Consider the following 19425-nt stretch of genomic DNA (forward strand, 5'->3'; position numbering starts at 1 on the left):
GCAGGAGAATTGCCTGAACCCAGGAGGCGGAGGTTGAGGTGAGCCGAGATCGCGCCATTGCACTCCAGCCTGGGTAACAAGAGCGAAACTCCGTCCCCCCCGCCCACCAAAAAAAAAAAAAAAAGAAAAAAAAAAAGAAAAAGAGAACGATGGCCTCTTCTTTCTATCCGTACCTTTCTACTACACGTTGGGAAACTGGCGCACATATAAAATGAAATCTCATTTGCAAGTTCCCTGGCCCTAGATGGAACTGATGGTGAGCTTTTTCACTTCCTTAAGCATAGCTCATCCACATTTATTTTGATAAGGAAGGCTACTGCTTGTATATACACTCCTGCAGAATCCATGAGCTTACATTCCCTCTGGGCAGTTCTCAGCTCCCCGTAGTCACCAAAGTCCTCAGTCTTGTACCTAGGCATGCCCAGGCCAACTTTTGCAAAGACTCCCATGGCTCTCACCTGGGAGTCAGGAAGCTGAACCTGCAGGTCACTGCAGACCAAATTCCTTGCTAATCTCATCTGGGTTTCCTATGTGCCACCTCCAAGTGGAGCCTTTATTATTTGATTCATGAGGTTTAATACAATTCCAAAGTCCAAGATTCAAAGAGAAGTTCACTTTAGTCTTGCATAATTCATGTAATGATAAGGGAAATAAGCATTCGAAGAAGGAATGGGTTAGCTTTCTTTTCATGGCAGAAAAAAACCTATGGTGTTTATATCACATAGGACTAGGGATTTGAAATGAGCCTCGTCACAGACATATCGACACTGAGTCATCTTCATTTGCTTCTCCTGCAACATCTTTTATCGACTGTGAAAAGCACAGCCAACAGATTATTTTCCCCACCAGAGCCCCGGTGCCTGGGATAACCAGGGTGCTTACCTGCCACAAAATCACCAAAGCCCACCGTGGTTAGAGTGACCACCACAAAGTAAATGGACTCCAAGGCGGTCCAGCCCTCGATGTACTTAAAGATGACAGCAGGGATCGTCACAAACACAATGCAGCCAGCCAAGATGAACAGGATGGTTGAGATGACCCGGATCTTGGTCTGACTCACTTGCTTTTTCTAGGAAGAGCCAAAGAGAAAGATAGGCAAGTCAGTGGCATCACCCTGGACTCAGGATACAGATGTACAGAAAAAGGTACTGTGTCAGTGACTTTTTTTTAAAGTTGATTTAGTGCCTTCTTTTTTTTTTGTAGTATATATTTTATTGCATTTTAGGTTTTAGGGTACATTTGAAGAACATGCAAGATTGTTGCATAGGTACACACATGGCAGTATGGTTTGCTGCCTTCCTCCCCATCACCTATATCTGGCAATTCTCCCCATGTTATCCCTCCCCAACTCCCCACCCCCCTCTGTCCCTCCCCTAGATTCCCCCGACAGACCCCAGTGTGTGAGGCTCCCCTCCCTGTGTCCATGTGTTCTCACTGTTCAACACCCGCCTATGATTGAGAACATGCGGTGTTTGATTTTCTGTTCTTGTGTCAGTTTGCTGAGAATGATGGTTTCCAGGTTCATCCATGTACCTACAAAGGACACAAACTCATCATTTTTTATGGCTGCATAATATTCCATGGTGTATATGTGCCACATTTTCCCTGTCCAGTCTATCATTGATGGGCATTTGGGTTGGTTCCAAGTCTTTGCTATTGTAAACAGTGCTTCAATGAACATTCATATGCATGTGTCCTTATAGTAGAACAATTTATAACCCTCTGGATATATACTCAGTAATGGGATTGCTGGGTCAAATTGAATTTCTATTTCTAGGTCCTTGAGGAATAGCCACACTGTCTTCCACAATGGTTGAAGTCAGTGACTTCTAACCTTTTTCTGGTCATTGGCTGCTTGGAGGAAATTTGATGCATGCTGTTAAACTCTTTCCAATTAAAAAATGCACATACAGAAGTTTTCAAGTAGTCTAGGGGGTTCTCAGGCTCCCTGAAGCCTGTTTGTGAACACCAGGTCAAACAAATAAACAAACAAAAAGTCTGCTTAGCTGATTCTTTGAATGTTTCTTGAATGGTTCCATGACTGCAGCCCAAATACTGACTCTAACTTCCTCACTGGTGCAAATATAATGATTTCCCAGAAAGGCTTGCTGCTATTTGTCATGTAGTATTACGGATCCTCCATTTGTGAGAATGAGTTTGGAGCTCTTTCCACAATGGTGGTGATGGATTTGCAGCATTTCCCTTCCATCAAAGAGAGTATGCTAGAAAAAAATTATCTGAGTTGGGCCAAAATGTTTGGATGAAAAGGAAAACACAGCCATCCCCATCTTCATTGGACCAACTCTAGCCAAGATAGGTGTGTTTCTTCACCCCCCTCCCTTTTCTCTGCTGAGGCTGTACATTTATAACACAACTTTGGTTTAAAGCACACCCATCTGAGCTGGTGCTGTGGTCATCACGTGTGTTGACTGTATCACTCATAAGAGACAGGACAGGAGTTAGCACAACAGGGTCCCTGTCTAAGTGGGTAGGTAGTAGGACGACAATTAGATTGACTTAATGATCTGTGGTGAAATCTCCTTTTGGGCTTTGAACATTTTATACATCTCTGCAAACAAATCTCATCTCATGTCAGCTTCTGAAGGAGTCAGTCATTGGGTCACTTAGAAAGAAAAAAAGCATCTGGAATGGGAATTAGACTGATACTGGAGCAAAAGAATCATGCCAATGGAGCCCAGGAGTGGGGCTGGTAGCATTGGTCGTATTTTCTTTGGATGTGCTAAAGGCAACACTGGAATTGACTCTTAAGCTGAAAAATCCTCAAAACTCTCAGAATTGGTGCTGGAGACTGTCATCGGGGTCTTGGTATCATATACCAGCATACATATATGAACAATGTGTTTAACACCAGGATATATGGCCTTTCTACATTGCCTAGATCAATTTTCTGCAAAGGTACACCACATTTGGGGCAATCAATATAGGAAACCCACACCAAGGGATCTGCATCCTCTTCACTGCACCAAGCACAGAGAGAGCTTTGCATTATACACTTCATTTTGCACATGCAAAACAGAAGCCAAGAGGGGATAAGGGACTTGCATAAAATGATGCTACTAATTAGGGGTAGAGCCAGATTAGAATTCTGATGTAATTAATTCTCAGTCCAGTACTTAACAATGGAAACAGCTTTTCAAGTAATTCGGCAATTCACCAGCCTATAGAAAGTTGCCAAACAAAGTCGTCTGCACCTAACAAAAGAAATCAGACTAACTCCTGCTGAAAATGGGCAGTCCTCTGTCCCTTCTGTGAAGGAAGACTAAGAATAAAAAAATGGTCCCTGGGTGACCTGTCCAGGAAAAGTTAAAGAAATGCCATCTTTCCTTATAAAAAGGAGGTACTTTTCTAACTCCTGAGAGGATATCTAGTATATAAAATGGGAAGAGGGAAAAATTATTTCATCTATACTGTGATATAGAAAGCCTTCTAATCTCCTCAGAGAAACCATTTGAAAAAAAATTATAATTTACTGATACTGTTGAAACTGTATGTGAAAATATCGACTTTTTCACACATGAAAGTGTCACAACAAGATAAATTACCTGAGAACTGCAGGGAATGTTTTGTCCATTTCAGAAATGTCCATGTTGGCTATTATAGGACGATTTTGTAAAGGCAGGTGAGCCCCTTTGAGACTCCAGGAACTTAATTAGCCTAGATTTTTTTCTGCAGAGATGTATGAAAAGTTCAAAGCCCAAAAGGAGATTTCACCATAGATCATTAAGTCAATCTAATTGCTGCTGGCAATGGAAGCATCATTCCCCCCTCTACAAATCTTCCTCCTCAAACGCATAATGAAGTTAAAGTGAATTAAATGTTTGTGAGATGCTTGTTAAGTCATAAATTGAGATGTGAATGTAATTGAATGAGGTTGAGGTTGGCAAAAGAGGACTGCAAGTACGTAGGAAGCTGGAGACATTCCTGGACTTCAGGAGATGGGCAGAAGGGAAGATGGGGAAGGACAGGGGCGGATTTGTTTGATGGCAGACAAGGAGACGTATAACAAAGGCTAGATTGTGGAATCTTAATTGCATCCTCAACTGGAGAGTTTATCAGCAAGGTAAACATTTCACCGCTACTCATTGCCCAGGCCAACAAGTGTGTTCCGGGTCTGCTTCTCCCAGACATCCAAGGGTGATGCTTAGAGAATGTTTGGAGCATTTAATTATCAGGGTATTTTAGGGACTTAAGAAATACGCGTCTTGCATGTGTATGTGTGTGTAGGTGTATGAAAATATGTGTATACCCATACTTTGCTATAAAAAGAAGTGCTGTGGGCGTAAGGTTTTAGCAATATCTGTTATTCTGGATACCCATGTTTTTACTGCCCTCTAGATATTAAAAAAAAAAAAAGTTGCCTTAATTGAACATTTTAAACTGTGGCTTTCACAATGGAATCACAAACCATCTCATGTGCAGTATGGTGATCTTCAGTTTTCTTATCCCCATTAGCCCTGTTCACTACTGCTAGAAAACTGAGTAGTGTTTAAGAACACGCAGTTGGCCGGGTATGGTGGCTCATGCCTATGATCCCAGCACTTCGGGAGGCCAAGGCAGGTGCATCACTTGAGGTCAGGAGTTCAAGACCAGCCCAGTCAATATGGTGAAACCCCGTCTCTACTAAAAATACAAAAATTAGCCAGGCGTGGTGGCAGATGCCTGTAATCCAAGCTACTCAGTAGGCTGAGGTAGGAGAATCGCTTAAATCCAGGAGGCGAAGGTTTCAGTGAGCCAAGATCGTACTACTGCACTCCAGCCTGGGCAACAAAGCAAGACTCCATCTCAAAAAAAGGAAAAAAAACACGGAGTCTAGGGAAAGACTGCCTGAGACACATCCCATCCCCACTGCTTAGTTGAGTGACCTTAGGCACGTTTCCCAACCTCTCTGTACATTAGTTTTTTCCTCTGTAAGATGGAGATAAGAAACCCCACCTTATCAGATTGTTTGAAAGATTAAACAAGTGTGTAAAAGCTTAGCATAGTGCCTGGTTAATATTCAATAATTGTTATCAGGCAATTTTAATGTAAAAGCTCAAATTTTTCCTTAGACCTAGACAGTTCCAGATTTAATGCTTCTCTTTGCCATTGAGGAATGTTGCCTCATGTATGGCTTAAGATAATCTTTGTTTAGCTTCAGGAGGTCACTGCTGGTTGTCCCTTCCTAGATATGTTGCATATCTCATCATCAATGACAAAAAATGTCCTCATTCTCCTTTGGTTCCTCTGTGCCAAGTCTGGATTGAGCTCTCAGTCTCAGCTCGTAATCTTGGAAGTTTTTTTATTTGGCTTACAATTAATTCCACCCTACTCCCAAAACCCCAGGCTCAGCCACCTCCCCGTCCCTTTTTTCATCATTCTTCAGAAACTGCCAAGAATTGCAGATAATCTTTATGATGTCGGGAACCAGCTGCAGAGGGATTCTGAGAGGCACAAACCTCGCTCTCTGTGCCTTCCTGCCACTTACAGAATGGAGCAGTGTTTCCACGGAGGGGTTGCTAGGCAAAATTGCATTGCTTACTTACCAGTAAGCAGAGCAGCTAGCAGAAAGCTCTGTGAGAGCCCAGATCTAACTGAGCTAATGTGTCCTTAGGCTAACAAAACTGTTATCAGGGAAGAGATGGTCTGATGTGATATTTGGGTAGAACTGATAGGATGGTTGTGTATTTCTCTCTAAATCGTGTTTTCACATCCTGTTGATTGGTTAGAATAGAGCACATGTTCTTCCTTTCTCTTTACACAAACAGTATTTTGCAAAACTGCCTCCTATATCTGATTGATACAAACTATAGCAATTTCGGAAGTACTCAAAATCTATCTCCTGTAGAGTTCATTTAGTTGTTAAAATTATATGTGCAATTGTTCCAAAGACCAAGTAAGCTTCATAAACAGGAGGAGAGTGAGACAGTTCTAAGGGCTCTCCTTTGAGAGAGGGAGGTATGGACTGACGATTCGGGAAGTGTTTACTTGTTTCAGGCCTCAGAGGGCTAAGCCACATGTCCAATTCTCATTAAGCATAATTCTCGGCCTGTTTTCGTTTACTTCTACAATGTTATTTTGGAGAACATGTATACTTCCATTCATTTGTAGGCTATTTTTTCATTTGATTTTCAGCCCCTCTTTAATCCCCTTGTTTGCATTTTTATGTAATTTTTTCAAATTCTGAGATTAACAATTCAGATTGTTTTGTCAGGCTGGAAAATTATCATCTATTTGTTGTGATTTCTAGCCAGAATGTTGAGGATTTTACTCAAGAATAAAGACACTGAAGTAAAAATCCTAGGACAGAAGCTAAACATGCAGAGCTCAGTTTCTGGGTTGGTTTGGTTTGTTGAAATGCAAACACATCACCATAGTAATACAACTGAACTGAGGATAATTTCTCAAAATGGAAAGATAATGAGAACTGCCTAGAAAGAGGATTGACTTTATTTTCTTTTCCTTTTTTTACAGGCTGGAGTGCAGTGGCACTATCTCAGCTCACTGCAATCTCCACCTCCCGAGTTCAAGCAATTCTTCTGCCTCAGCCTCCCAAGTAGCTGGGACTACAAGCACATGCCACCACACCTGGTTAATTTTTGTATTTTCAGTAGAGATGGGGTTTCACCATATTGGCCAGACTGGTCTCGAACATCTGACCTCATGATCCACCCACCTCAGCCTCCCAAAGTGCTGGGATTACAGGCGTGAGCCAGCATGCCCAGCAGACTTTATTCTTTTATACCATGTTTTCTTCCAAGATTTATTTTAGAAGGCTCACTTATAACTAATAATTTCAACATCACAGTGAATGGCCTTGTAGCGCTAGCAATTCTATAAACTATGAGAAGAGATTTTAAACACTGCCTAAAATCTCCACGGCAGAGATACTCTTAGCACATATCAGTGAAAATAGTGAAGTGGAACCTATGTGAAGCCTACTGAAAATGTCCTACTCAAAAGCTGAATACACAAATGGATCATATCTACCCCCCAAAATAGAAGTTTATATCCAGCTTCTGACTCTCAGTCATGTTGCAAGACACCTATGACAGACTGGCCAGTTCAGTACTTTGCTGGTTTCACCATGCAAAGTTTTTGAAAAAGATGTTGATATATATAGGTAAATTGTTTTTATCACTAGACTAGCAACATAGGTGCATCTGGGATGGAAGAAAAATAAAATTCACAAATAATGAAAACTCAGGCTGGGCATGGTGGCTCGCACCTATAATCCCAGCACTTTGGGAGGCTGAGGCAGGTGGATCACCTGAGGTCAGGAGTTCAAGACCAGCCTGGCCAACATGGAGAAACCCCATCTCTACTAAAAAATACAAAAATTAGCCGGGCCTGGTGTCAGGCACCTGTAATCCCAGCTACTCAGGAAACTGAGGCAGGGAGAATCGCTTGAACCTGGGAGGCAGAGGTTGCAGTGAGCCAAGATCGCGCCACTGCACTCCAGCCTGGGCAACAGAGAGAGGTGCCATCTCAAAAGAAATAAAAGAAAGAAAAGGAAAATGAAAAGAAAAAACTCAGCTGTTTCACTGCAGGAAGACTTTAAAATTTTCAGAAGTTTTCTATTCTAAAAAACTGGTGGCTGTTAACATTTGAAGATAATACGCTATTGGAACACAAGATTTTGCATTTAATTCATTCTGTACATAATTATTTAAAGCCTGTACATGTCAGGGACCATTCTAGTTACAAGGGACATGGCAGTTCAAGGGAAAGAAGGAGGGAGGGAGGAGAGGAGGAAAAAGAGAGAGAGAAGAAAGGGGAAAAAAGAAAAGCAAAAGTTCCTTCCTGTTGCGCACAAAGTCCAGTGGGAAGATCTGAGCCTTTGGCTGAAAGTCTTTGAGGCACTGTCCATGGTGCTCCACCCTGGTAGATATTGAAGGCAAAGCTTAGTACCTAATGACACCCGGGTGACCAAATACATCACCTGGGAGAGAAGAAAGGAAAGAACAACATTCTTGTAGCTCTGGCATGTGGAACCTAAAAGCATGCCAACTGTAATGAACGATCTTTAAATCTTTGTTAGCCAAGTATTCAGAAGCTATGTCTCAGAGGCAAGAACAACTCACAAGCAATCACACCACACGTAGAAAACATCCAGACAAATCCTTAACTGAAGAAGGGTCCTTCTCTTTGGCCAAAGTATGGAAGAGAGCCTGTGGAAAAGTAAGGAGGATGGGTACCTGCTGATGAGTCACACCAACTGAGTAGCTCCTGAAACTCCCTCCTGGCTGCTCACCTATCCAAATTCTAAATTTATCCTACCAGCATGGTGGACAATGCCTCCATCCCAAATGCCCTCTCCACCACCACAAACAGAAGCATACAATAATACTACAGCAATAATGCTGACCGCTGAAAGGTAGACTCACTCTTCTCCCACTGGCTAACAAGGCTTAAGGTCACAGTCTACTGGTTAAGCAGTGCATAGTAGTGAAGGCACAAGACCCCTCTAATAGGATAAGTACTCATTTTCCACCCCAGTGCTCCTTTCCCTGTATAGGGAGCTCCACCTGCTATAATACACATGGCCACTCAACTCTTATTCTGATCTGGAAACTGTGACCTCAAGCCTCTTCCTCTCCTCTTCCTTCAGGAAACAAGCTTCCCCGAAGAAGTACTCCTTGTAATCTCCTATCTAATTCTGAGGTTGTATTAGGAAACTCATCTTTCCACAGATATAAGCCATGTTCTGCAGTATAAAGGGAATATAGTAATGTTAAGCTTCAACTTATCATCTCCTTTGTCTTATTATCTTATTGGTTCATATTTGGGTGGGAAATAGGGGATGCTGTTTATTGGTTTCTTTCAAAAACCATATAATCATCTTTTTATCCTCAGTCCTGGTACCATGAATTTTTGTGAGATGGAGTCTCACTCTGTACTACAGTGGCATGACCTCGGCTCACTGCAACCTCTGCCTCCCTGGTTCAAGCGATTCTCATGCCTCAGCCTCCCAAGTAGCTGAGATTACAGGAGTGCACCACCACGCCTAGCTAATTTTTGTATTTTTAGTAGAGACAGGGTATAGAAGGACGAGATGGAACAATGGTTTGAGAGCTCTACAATTTTTCTGGAGATATAAGAAGGCTTCCCAGCTAGGCATGTAGCTAATTGTTTCAGAGAAAAAAAGAAAATGGAGAGAAGCAAGAAAGGGATACGCATGAACTTTCTAGTTAAATGAGGAACGAAAAGAAAGATAAGAAGGAAATACAACTTTATAGAAAGTCATGCAGAAATAAACCCTACACTGGAAAGGCCTGCATTGAGGGAACTGGGAAGAAGCACCTAAAAGTGAGAAAGTTCCTTTTGCATATTTTTAAAGCTATGAATGAAGTTGAACTCTATAACTTGTCCATTCCTTTTTCAGTATTTATCATGTACCTACTCTCTGTCAGGGAGTAAGCTGACTTCACCACTGAGTTAAACAAAATGGCCCCCAGTCTCACAGAGCTAGCAGGAGCTGAGACAAGCATTAAACAATCATGCAAGGAAATATTTCATCACAGCTTGTGACAAATCAGACGTGTTGTGAAGGAGAAAGAACCCAGAGTGAGAGTGTGTAAAAGGGGACCGAATGACACTGTCGAACTGTTTGCCTATAACAGTCTCCATGTTTATTCTCCATATATCAAGATTCCCACTTCAGAGTAATGGGAGTTCTTGCAAATGATCCAAAACAAAGGATTAGTGATGGAGAGAAATATCCTGCAAGGAGGCTAAGGAGGTGCCAGTGAACTTGGACTTCACGTACACTGGCCATTTTCTACTCCTGACGAAGTTTCCATTGGAAGCCTCATGGCAGAATGACCCAAGGCAGGTACCTTGACATCCTAGGAGACTTGTCCTCTTTGCATCTCATCTAAGTTTTATACAAATACCTCCAGGAAATCCAGGCTCCAAATGTGTGTGGTGGACAAATCAATGCATACACGATTCCTTTGCTCATTCATCTATCATTCATGTATGATTATTAAAGAGTAGCACTGCTCTTTAATTTGATCAGACTGGATTTGCTGAGGAGGACTACGCTGAAGCCTATTTTGATTACTGAACATGCATAATAAATGTCCTGGCTTTTAATCGGTACATTTTTTCCTCTTAAAATAACTAAGTTATATGCAAACTCTTTCATGGAGCTTAATGTAATGAATAAAGTGGATGTTTACCTTTTGTGAAGAGACTGGGCTGTTTAGCTATGCAAATGAAAGCAGATGGAGGCATCCCAAGGCTGTGACTCCAGGGACATTTACTCCATGAGATAAAGTAGTCAACAGTGGCCCACCCTTAGGGTTCATCTCTGTAGATAATATTTCCTTTACAAGAATATTCTCTTTAAAATGCAGTTCTAGATTACATTGCTCCTGCAAAGTGTTTAGCAGAGATATGCGTGAACAGTTTGAACAGTTCTTCTCAGAGGACCAGAAACTGAGAATCTAAAAGCCACAAAAGAAGACCTCCAGACCTCCCGATGTTCACCTCATGTTGGAAGAAAGATTAGAAAATGGAACTGGACCAAACTTGATGATGTTCAGCCTGTAGTGTAGGGTAAGTGATCATCAACAATACTGCCATAGGTCGCCCAAGCCACTCCACTATCATGCTGCGACCAAACAGCTAATGTGATCACGGGGCATGACCATGTTAGAGGATCCTTGTCATTCTTTTTTTTTTTTTCCACCAATAATTTGAATATCATTCTTTAGTTCGGTGAAAGACAGAGACCTCCTCCCAGTGTAGAAGATGCAATGTACCACCTACTGACTTTCCCAGCCCCTCCTGCTATGAGGATACAAGCACGTGACCCAGGCTTTCCCAACGATAAAGACGTAATTCAGACTTTGAACCACACACATGCAGATGTAACAGGGTTAAATCCTGAAGTCGTCATCTGAGAGTTCTCTGTGTTTTCCTCCTCCTCTTTCCTCTCACTGGCACCCCCCTGCCCAGACTGTTCTGAAGAGAGGTGTGGAGATTCTCAGAGGCACCCTTACAGAACCACGTTCTCCTCTCTCAGAGAATAGATAAGACCAGGTTAGGAACAGAGACAGAGAGAAGACAGAATGGCTACTCCGCCTGGAGCGAAAGTACAGTGGGAGAGATGAGGTCTTCCTAGGGTCTTCCGGGGGAAGCAAAACATCCAGTCTGGAGAGCCAGGGGACCAAGAGGAAGAGATTAGATGCAGAGCTTCCTGCTGGTGCTGGCACCAAATGTCTCACTACCTGTGCACAGCCCACCTCTCAAGAGTCCTGGATCCTCCTAAGTCCTTCAACAGAGGGTGAGGAAATGGAACTCTGAGTGGGGTGGGCCTGGGAGGCAAACCTTGCCCTTGATCAAGATGGAAGTGAAAGCATCAGCAGGGAGCTTCCATGGGAGGTGGGGTGGGGCAGGCAGGAGCAGACATATCACGGATGTTATATAAAGAAACAGGGACCGTGTGAAAGCCATTCCAGGGCTGGTGGCACCAATGGTGGTGTATGACCCACTCCAGGAGCAGTCACAAGGATGGTTCTAGCAGCAGCACCCAGGGACTGCCGCCCTGTGTGTGCCCAGGCAGACACAGCAGTGGCTTCTTCCAGGACCAGTTCCATGGTGTGATTTGGTCATTGGTCTTAACAAAGTACCTTCCAAGTTTGGTTTTCCAACCATCCCAAGGATTTGGTAGCTAACCAATATCGTTTTTAATTTTTTTTTCATTTTTGTTTAAATTAGCCATAATTTCCCTCATTTTGAACTAAGCTGCCTGCCTGCAACAGCTACTTCTGGAGGTCAGGGCAAGCTGGCTTCAGACACTGGGAGACAGGTCAAGGACACAACCCAACTGGACACCCTGGGACAGGCCTGGAATTCTGGGCTCCAAGAACAGCCAGAACTGTACCTGACGTGATGTAACTGCTGTGGGTAATATCTCTCTGACATTCCTAAATCTTAAAAAGTCTTGTTAAAAATAGGGCCAGGCATGGTGGCTCATGCCTGTAATCCCAGCACTTTGGGAGGCCAAGGTGGGCGAATCACCTGAAGTCGGGAATTCGAAACCAGCCTGACCAAAATGGAGAAACCCTGTCTCTACTAAAAATACAAAATTAGCAAGGCATGGTGGTGGGTGCCTGTAATCCCAGCTACTTGGGAGACTGAGGCAGGAGAATCACTTGAACCCAGGAGGCAGAGGTTGTGGTGAGTCAAGATCGTGCCACTGCACTCCAGCCTGGGCAACAAGAGCGAAACTCAGTCTCAAAACAAAAAGTACAGCTGGTCTCAGCTGCAGTTTGGAAGGTGTTGTATCTATTCCTGGGAATAGTGTTATGAGTGGTGTCCATCTCCCTCAGCTCCAGGACAGCAGGACGGTAGGACCCCCACTTCCGAGGCAGAAGGATCTGTCACCTGCAGAAGGTGGGCAGCAATACTGTCGTGAACGATCAGTGGTTAGAGCAGAGGTCAGCAATTCAGAAGGAGCTGATGAATAACACAGGGAAGGCACAGGCTGTGGCCAGGACATGGTGACAACCCCTGCCAGTACCAGAGGTCAGGGAAACTTGGACAGGGGAGCTGGCGGGAGGGGTATTGTGGGGCTAGTGAAGCACCAGGCATTGGGGCCAAATGTATATTCAGAAGCACAATTATCAAGTGTTAATGGTGGATCTCTTTGGACAAAGGACATTTACATGATTTTACCTTCTTCTTTGTACTCCTCTGCATTTTCCAAAGTCTCTCCCGTGACCATGTATTCTCTTTGTAAGCTTTGTAATGAAAGAAAAGCAAAAGAGGGAGAGGTAGGAGAGAGCGAGAGGAAGAGGACTAAGGAGAAGAAAAGGGAAGGAGAAAATGAGCATCATGACACTGGCGGTGATTCCCTCAAGAAACAACAGAAGGGTGCCCTTGAAAATCATTCGCTTGATCGTTCTTCCTTTTGGAAAAGTAGTGACAACCCTTCCTTGGAGGAAAAACTAAAAGAGAAAAGGAAGAAGAGACATTCCCCATGGTAAAGTAAGAGAGATGAGCCTTGTCTGAGCCTTCAGAATCCCAGGAACGTTTGCCAAAGTGGCAGTGGGAGAACTGTGAGGACCTGGCCTTGATCCAGTTCAAGAAATGCATCCTGCCTGCTGCCTCATGCCGCTCCTCCTCCTCTTCCCCCACCTGCTCCTCCTCCTCCTCTTCCCCCACCTCCTCCTCCTCCTCTTCTCCTTCCTCCTCCTCCTCTTCCCCCACCTCCTCCTCCTCCTCCTCTTCCCCCACCTCCTCCTCCTCCTCCTCTTCTCCTTCCTCCTCCTCCTCCTCTTCTCCTTCCTCCTCCTCCTCCTCCTCCAGAATCTCTCTCCTCCTCCTCCAGAGTCTCTCTCCTCCTCCTCCTCCTCCAGAATGTGGCAACCCATTTCCTGAGGAAACTGTCAGGGACCCCTATCCGCCATTTCTCCCAGCTCCCCTCTGCCCCCGCTGCAGCCAGGCCATTGCTGATCCCTCTCTCTTGTCCGTAGTAGCAGTTAGTTTGCAGTTCTGGAGGGATTGGATTGTTTGGTGCCCCAGTACTGCTCCATTTCATGCTTCGGCGCCTTTCCAAGACTTGATTTTTTTAGAACCATTTTAGCTTCACAGCAAAATTGAGAGAAAGGTACAGAGATCTCCCACAGAGCCCCCGCCCCACACATGCACAGCCTTCCCCGCTATCAACATCCCAATCCAGAGTGGTGCTCTGGTTACAACTAACGGGCCGATACTGACAATCACTACCACCCAGAATCCACAGCACACATTAGGGTTCACTCTTGGCGCTGTACATTCTATGGGTTTGGGCAAACGTCCGATGACATGTATCCACCATTATAGTAACGGACACAATAGCGTCCCTGCCCTAATTTCTGCTGCCAGAGATTTCTCTGTGCTGCACCGACTCATACTGCTCTTCCCCCAAGCCCCTGGCAATCACAGTTCTTTGTAACTGTCTCCATAGTTTTGACTTTTCCAGAATATCAGGTAGTTGGAATCATACTGCACGTAGCCTTTTCAGATTGGCCTCTTCCATGCAACAATATGCATTTAGCATTCCTCTGCATCTTTTCATGGCTTCACAGCTCATTTCTTTTTAGCTCCTGTGCCCTTTTAAGGGCTGTTCCATCTGCTAGGATGTTCTTCCACCTTTTCCATGCTTGTCGGACTCCTGTCCATTCCTCACACACAATTCTGACATTGCCTCCTGTGGGAAGCCCTGTCCAGTTCAGGTTAGAGCTACCACTTCTTCCTCTCTGCTATCCACGTTCCTTCACCCTCGCACAGACCTGTCCATAACGCTGCTCAACCTGCATCACCGTCTGTCCATTCGCCCATGTGTCTCCCTATTACACACTGTGCTCCTTCATCTTAATGTCCTAAGTGCCCAGCACACTGAATTTTTCTACAGCTGCCTCCTCTATTTCAGCACCTTGAGAAAATATGAGAGTATTGTTTAAGGCAAATATTCTATAAAAACAATAAAACCATTCATCCAGCAAAAGATAAACTGACAGGATTTTATCATTTGGAATGCTAGTAAAGGTATATAACATAGAAAGATATAGGCAGACAGATGTACACACACACATGCACAAAATAAGTATCTGTGGAATAGAATTGAATATTAATAGCATGGGAAATATATCAAGGGAAGAGGCTTATTGGAACATGGCAATTTACACGAGAATAGAAATTAGGTATGTAAATTATTGAAAGCTACATGGGAGCTCCTGGAATTATTTTTTTTAAAATAACCCTTTTTAGATCATAACACCCTAGGAGGCGGTCTGTAAACTTGTCAGGGCGTTTGTGGTTGTCATAACTTGAGGGGCACTCTTGGCATGTAGTGGGAGGAGTTCAAAGATGTTCAGACATCCTGCAATACAAGAGTCAGTGCCACAAATCACAGAACCAGCCCACATTTAGCATGAGTTTTGAACGTCCCGCTGAGTAAACTCATGTCTACAATTATCTGAGCCAAGAATCTAACTCCCTTTTACATGTAAAGACACACACACATACACACACACACACACACACACTCTCACAAATTGTTTGCATCTTTTCAAAGTAGACCAAATTTTATAAGAATCTGACTCTAATGTAAATAGATTAGCTGGAAGCTTGCTGAGAGTTGTTCTCTATTTTGGAAAACTACACCATTGGAGAAAAAGTCCCTTGCGACATCTTAGTCACCAACACAACATACCGGAACCAATCTGCATTTGGAGATATTGCATTCTACCTAAAGATGCCAAGACTCACTGCTTTGGCAGGTCTCCTAGGCTTTCATAACTGAGAACCTATTATTGAAACTTATTACTTTCCATTTATTTCTCCTTCAAATTGTAGCTAGAAAATTTGCATTGAATTTTTCAAAATTACCTGTATTGGCAAGGTGCACTATCTCTGAAATTCATTTCAATGTAGTAAAGGAGCATTCACAAATACATGCTATAAAAAGATATTGGATATTACAGGATTGAGAACCACTGGATGAAGGTAAATTGTACATTGTATTTAAGAAGGTTGACTTGATATACTATAGAATTACACTTCTAGGTGCAGCCTGATGAGTTTTAAGTGCCTGTGCATGTGAATACCATTGGCAATAAGCATTACCAGGGAGCAGCTCCCCTACAGACCCATCTTTTATTCAAAATAATTGTACTTCAAAGACTAAGACTTTTCTTTCCCCAGTGCCATTTATTTGCATAAAATACTACTTTTGTTTTCAAGGCCATTCTCCTTATCTTTGTTTAGAGGTAGGTGGTGCAGGATTAGGAACGTAAGAGGGATTATGGAATGTCTCACTATGCTGCCCAGGCTGGGCTGATCCTCCTGCCTCAGCCTCTCAAGTAGCTGGGACCTAGTCCAGCTTCAGGGTTATTTCCTATATCAAGATGTATAAGCTTATGTCAAGCAATGTTCATTCATTGATTCATTAAGGACAGCTTAAGTATTCTCTGGGTGCCAGCTCTGTGGTAGCACCTGGTAATACCTGGAGATGCAGCGGTGAACCAGCAGATGGGACCCAACCTCACATAGCTCACAGGCTGATGGGGATGCTCAGCATCAAGCACATACTTCCAATATGGTGAGATGAATGTTATTCTAGGGGTGCACAGGATGCTACTGGGGGGCGGGCGTTGACCTCATTTAGAAGTCAGCAAAAACTCCCCAAGGAACTGACATTTGAGCTGAGACCAGGAGGAGGGTAGAGACTTTGTTGCAAAAATAACACATGCAAAAGTCTGGAGATGAGTGTGACACATTCAGTGCAAACGCATGGGTCCTTTGAATTTCCAGTGGTGAAGCGAGATTTCTCCCCAAACAAAATCATCAAGACCCTTACTTCAGGAAATACTAACTATGACAAACTTTTAAAATTTTGACCAATATAATCTTTTCAGAAAATTTGGTTGGTAGGTTGTTTTTTTATTTCCCTAAAAATAGAAAATAATTTGAATTCAAGCCATTTCTAGAAATATTATTAAAGGCATATGATCATTTTTTAAAAATAGAAAGGAGATGGGAAGCAAATGTGTGCCCATTTTCTAGGCAGGGGACAATCCCATCAACTCTTAAACTCTTCCAATAGTGGCTCACGGAAGCAGGTGTCACACATTTATGCAGCCATCTGGACAGGTCCTCTTCCTCCTCTTCCTTGGGGAAAAGGCTGATAAGCCTCCAAAGGGTAGGTGAAAAAGAGAGACACCTAATATAAATACAGAATTAAAGGGCTCGGGACAATTGAGATTTTCTGAAGAGCGGCAGAGTCAAGGAGAAGACAGCAATGTTAGGAAAAGGATGTCAGGAATATCAGAAAGAAAGTGGTAATAACACTGCAAGAACACTGTACGGCATTTACATATCATGTGCCGCATTTTAAATGTTGGTACTTGCTTTTATTGTTCACTCTGGTGCCAACTGTTATGGTACATAGCAAAATTTATTTTTTTTTAATCACATGAAAATTCTCTATAATCTATTCTTTAAATTGTATATACATTCCCTTTTATTTTAACTGCATGATATCTGTCCCTGATACTAATTGCTCAAGCAAATTTGCAAAGCAGTTTAGAATTAGAAGGGACAGTCCTGACAACTGAGACGAGATGCCTGATACACTCATTTGTGACTACTTGGGAGTGAGAGAGGACCTGGGGGTGGGGAGTGGATAGATAGACAAACAAATATTAATAATAATAATTTAGTATCAGCTATTTCAGCCATTCCCCAGGCTCACATAGAAAGACTACTGATGTTGTTTATGGTGAAATTCATTTCTGCCAAGGAATAGAAAAAAGTCACGAAGGGAACATCACTCATTCTGAGGGGGAAATGGTGTAATAACACAGTATCTAAACAGAAGAGTCAGCGTTTGAGCTCAGTAAAACCCATCTTTCAAGGATCCCTTGTTGGTATTTGAAGGGCCAGGCATCTTTTGGGAGGAAACTTTAGTCTTCCTTTAGGATCTTTTAGTAACACTTTGATGCATTTTTATAAAAATACAAACTGGCCCATGTGTTCAAGATCTAGTAAGAGCATGGGCAAGCTGAGAGACAGTCAGCATGTAGCTAAAATAAATTCCTATTCATTCTTGGATTTTTTTCTTCTTTTTTTACGAAAATCTACGTATGTGGTAAGATCACATGGACACATCTGCGTGAACAGTTGCAGCCAGTGAAGTGAGACTGAAGTCGGAGAAGACAACCTTCCTCCTTCACACAGACAAAATGGCAAGGGCACCCCCTGGGGGGAGCCCCAGAGAAGCCGACCAACCTGCCGTCTGCACTCTTTCTTGTGCTGTGTGCCTTTCAAAAGGGCTTGCTGAATCTTGGCCAATGCATCTTCTCCTCCCAGGGAGAGCCATGACTGACGGCTGAGATCTTATCCCAGATACAGACCCTGTTGTCCATGGGTTTCTTTCTCTCTGCCCCTGCCTTTTCTGGGGCCCCCTCCACTCCTCCAGCCCCACCCACCTCCATGCCCATTTCCAGGAAGAGTAGAACAGAGGGCAACGTCAGCAAGCATCTCTTCTTCATTTGTGAATCTTACACATCCTGAGTGCTTGGAAAGAAACCAGGTTCATGTCTCTCTCCTCTCTAATCAATTCACAATCAATAAATATTTACTGAACACCTCCAAAGCACTTAGCACCGAGCCGGTCCTACAGGGATACAGGCCAAGAAAGGCACAGTAACATTCAGCTTCAAGGCCCTTATGCTTTACTTGAGCAGAATAATCCATGGCAAGACAAGACAGGGCGCTTGTGTGATGTCAGATATACAAGCTAGAATTCACAAGTCCCTTCTCTGGGCGCCCATAGCTAGCAGAGTGCTATAATAATGGTGAACAGCATTGATTGAGGCTATGCAGTAGGCACTGCTTGCAAGTATCAGCTAAGTGCCAAAACAGACAGGAACTATTATTGGCCTCATTTTTCAAATAAGAAAACTGAGGCACAGCCTGAGGTCACATAGCTGATAAGAAGTAGATAAATCATGGATCATTCATCGAGGCGGTGTGACTTCAGAGCCTGCCTGCCTGCCCTGGCCCTGGTATCATTCTCCACGGTATTATGGACACTGATTTTGATGCATGGCTGTTTTCTCCTAAGAGAAAGAACTGTCCTGTGTTTACTGCCACATACCCACATAGTGTTGAGAACACAAAAAAGTGTTATTTGATAATTGTTTATTAAATTGACCTAGCAAGGAACATGAAGGAACAGCCACAGTGGAGAACAGAAAAGTGAATCATGATTGGATGAATAAAAGGATTTCAGAGTAGCAGAAAGGTCTGGTGGAAACTGGGTGTCATCCTCACTCAGAGGCCCTAGTCAGCCTGACACTGAGCCACCCTCCCTCCTGCCGGCTCTGCGCACACGGCCCAGGCTGACGAGTGGGACAGGAAGATGCATGGGGACACAGCTGGAGGTGAGGGCAGGGAGGGAGGGCAGGTGCAGGAGGGAAGCGAGGCTGGAGGCACAGCCTCTCCGCTTAGGCCCCAAAGTAACAGAACAGCAGCTATGGGAGCAGCCAGGACTTAGAGGCAGTCAGACAGCAATTTACCAAACGCTGTTATTTTGGCCTATAAAAGTTAAAGGAAAAAAAAAAAAAAACCAAAAACAGAAAAAAAGCAAGTGTTGGTGAGGAAGTGGAGAGACAGAACGCCTGTGCATTGCTAGTGGGAATGTGAAATGGTGCAGCCCCCGTGGAAACCAGTGTGGCAGTTCCTCAGAAACATTAAATGTGTAATTACCATGTGACTCAGCAATTCCACTCAACAATTATTACGTCCAAAATAATTAAAAAGACTCAAACAGATATTTATACACCCATGATCGTAGCAGCATTACTCATAATAACCAAAAGGCAGAAACAGCCCAAAAGTCCATGAACAGATAAATGAATAAACAAAATG

The 19425-nt window shown here is 43.4% G+C and overlaps 1 protein-coding gene across 3 annotated transcripts in view; it reads right to left on the reverse strand.

Annotated features, from left to right (window-relative positions):
* The window catches only part of KCNK10 (potassium two pore domain channel subfamily K member 10), a 143531-nt gene that overhangs the window by 12179 nt on the left and 111927 nt on the right, over nt 1-19425 (reverse strand). For all 3 annotated transcript variants that reach the window (XM_037737108.1, XM_037737107.1, XM_017524625.2), the window contains exon 5: nt 883-1069. In XM_037737108.1, coding sequence (XP_037593036.1) covers nt 883-1069 — 187 coding nt within the window. The remainder of the gene's footprint in view (nt 1-882; nt 1070-19425) is intronic.

The sequence above is a fragment of the Cebus imitator genome, unplaced genomic scaffold (genome assembly GCF_001604975.1).
Source record: "Cebus imitator isolate Cc_AM_T3 unplaced genomic scaffold, Cebus_imitator-1.0 Scaffold34, whole genome shotgun sequence".
NCBI lineage: Eukaryota > Metazoa > Chordata > Mammalia > Primates > Cebidae > Cebus > Cebus imitator.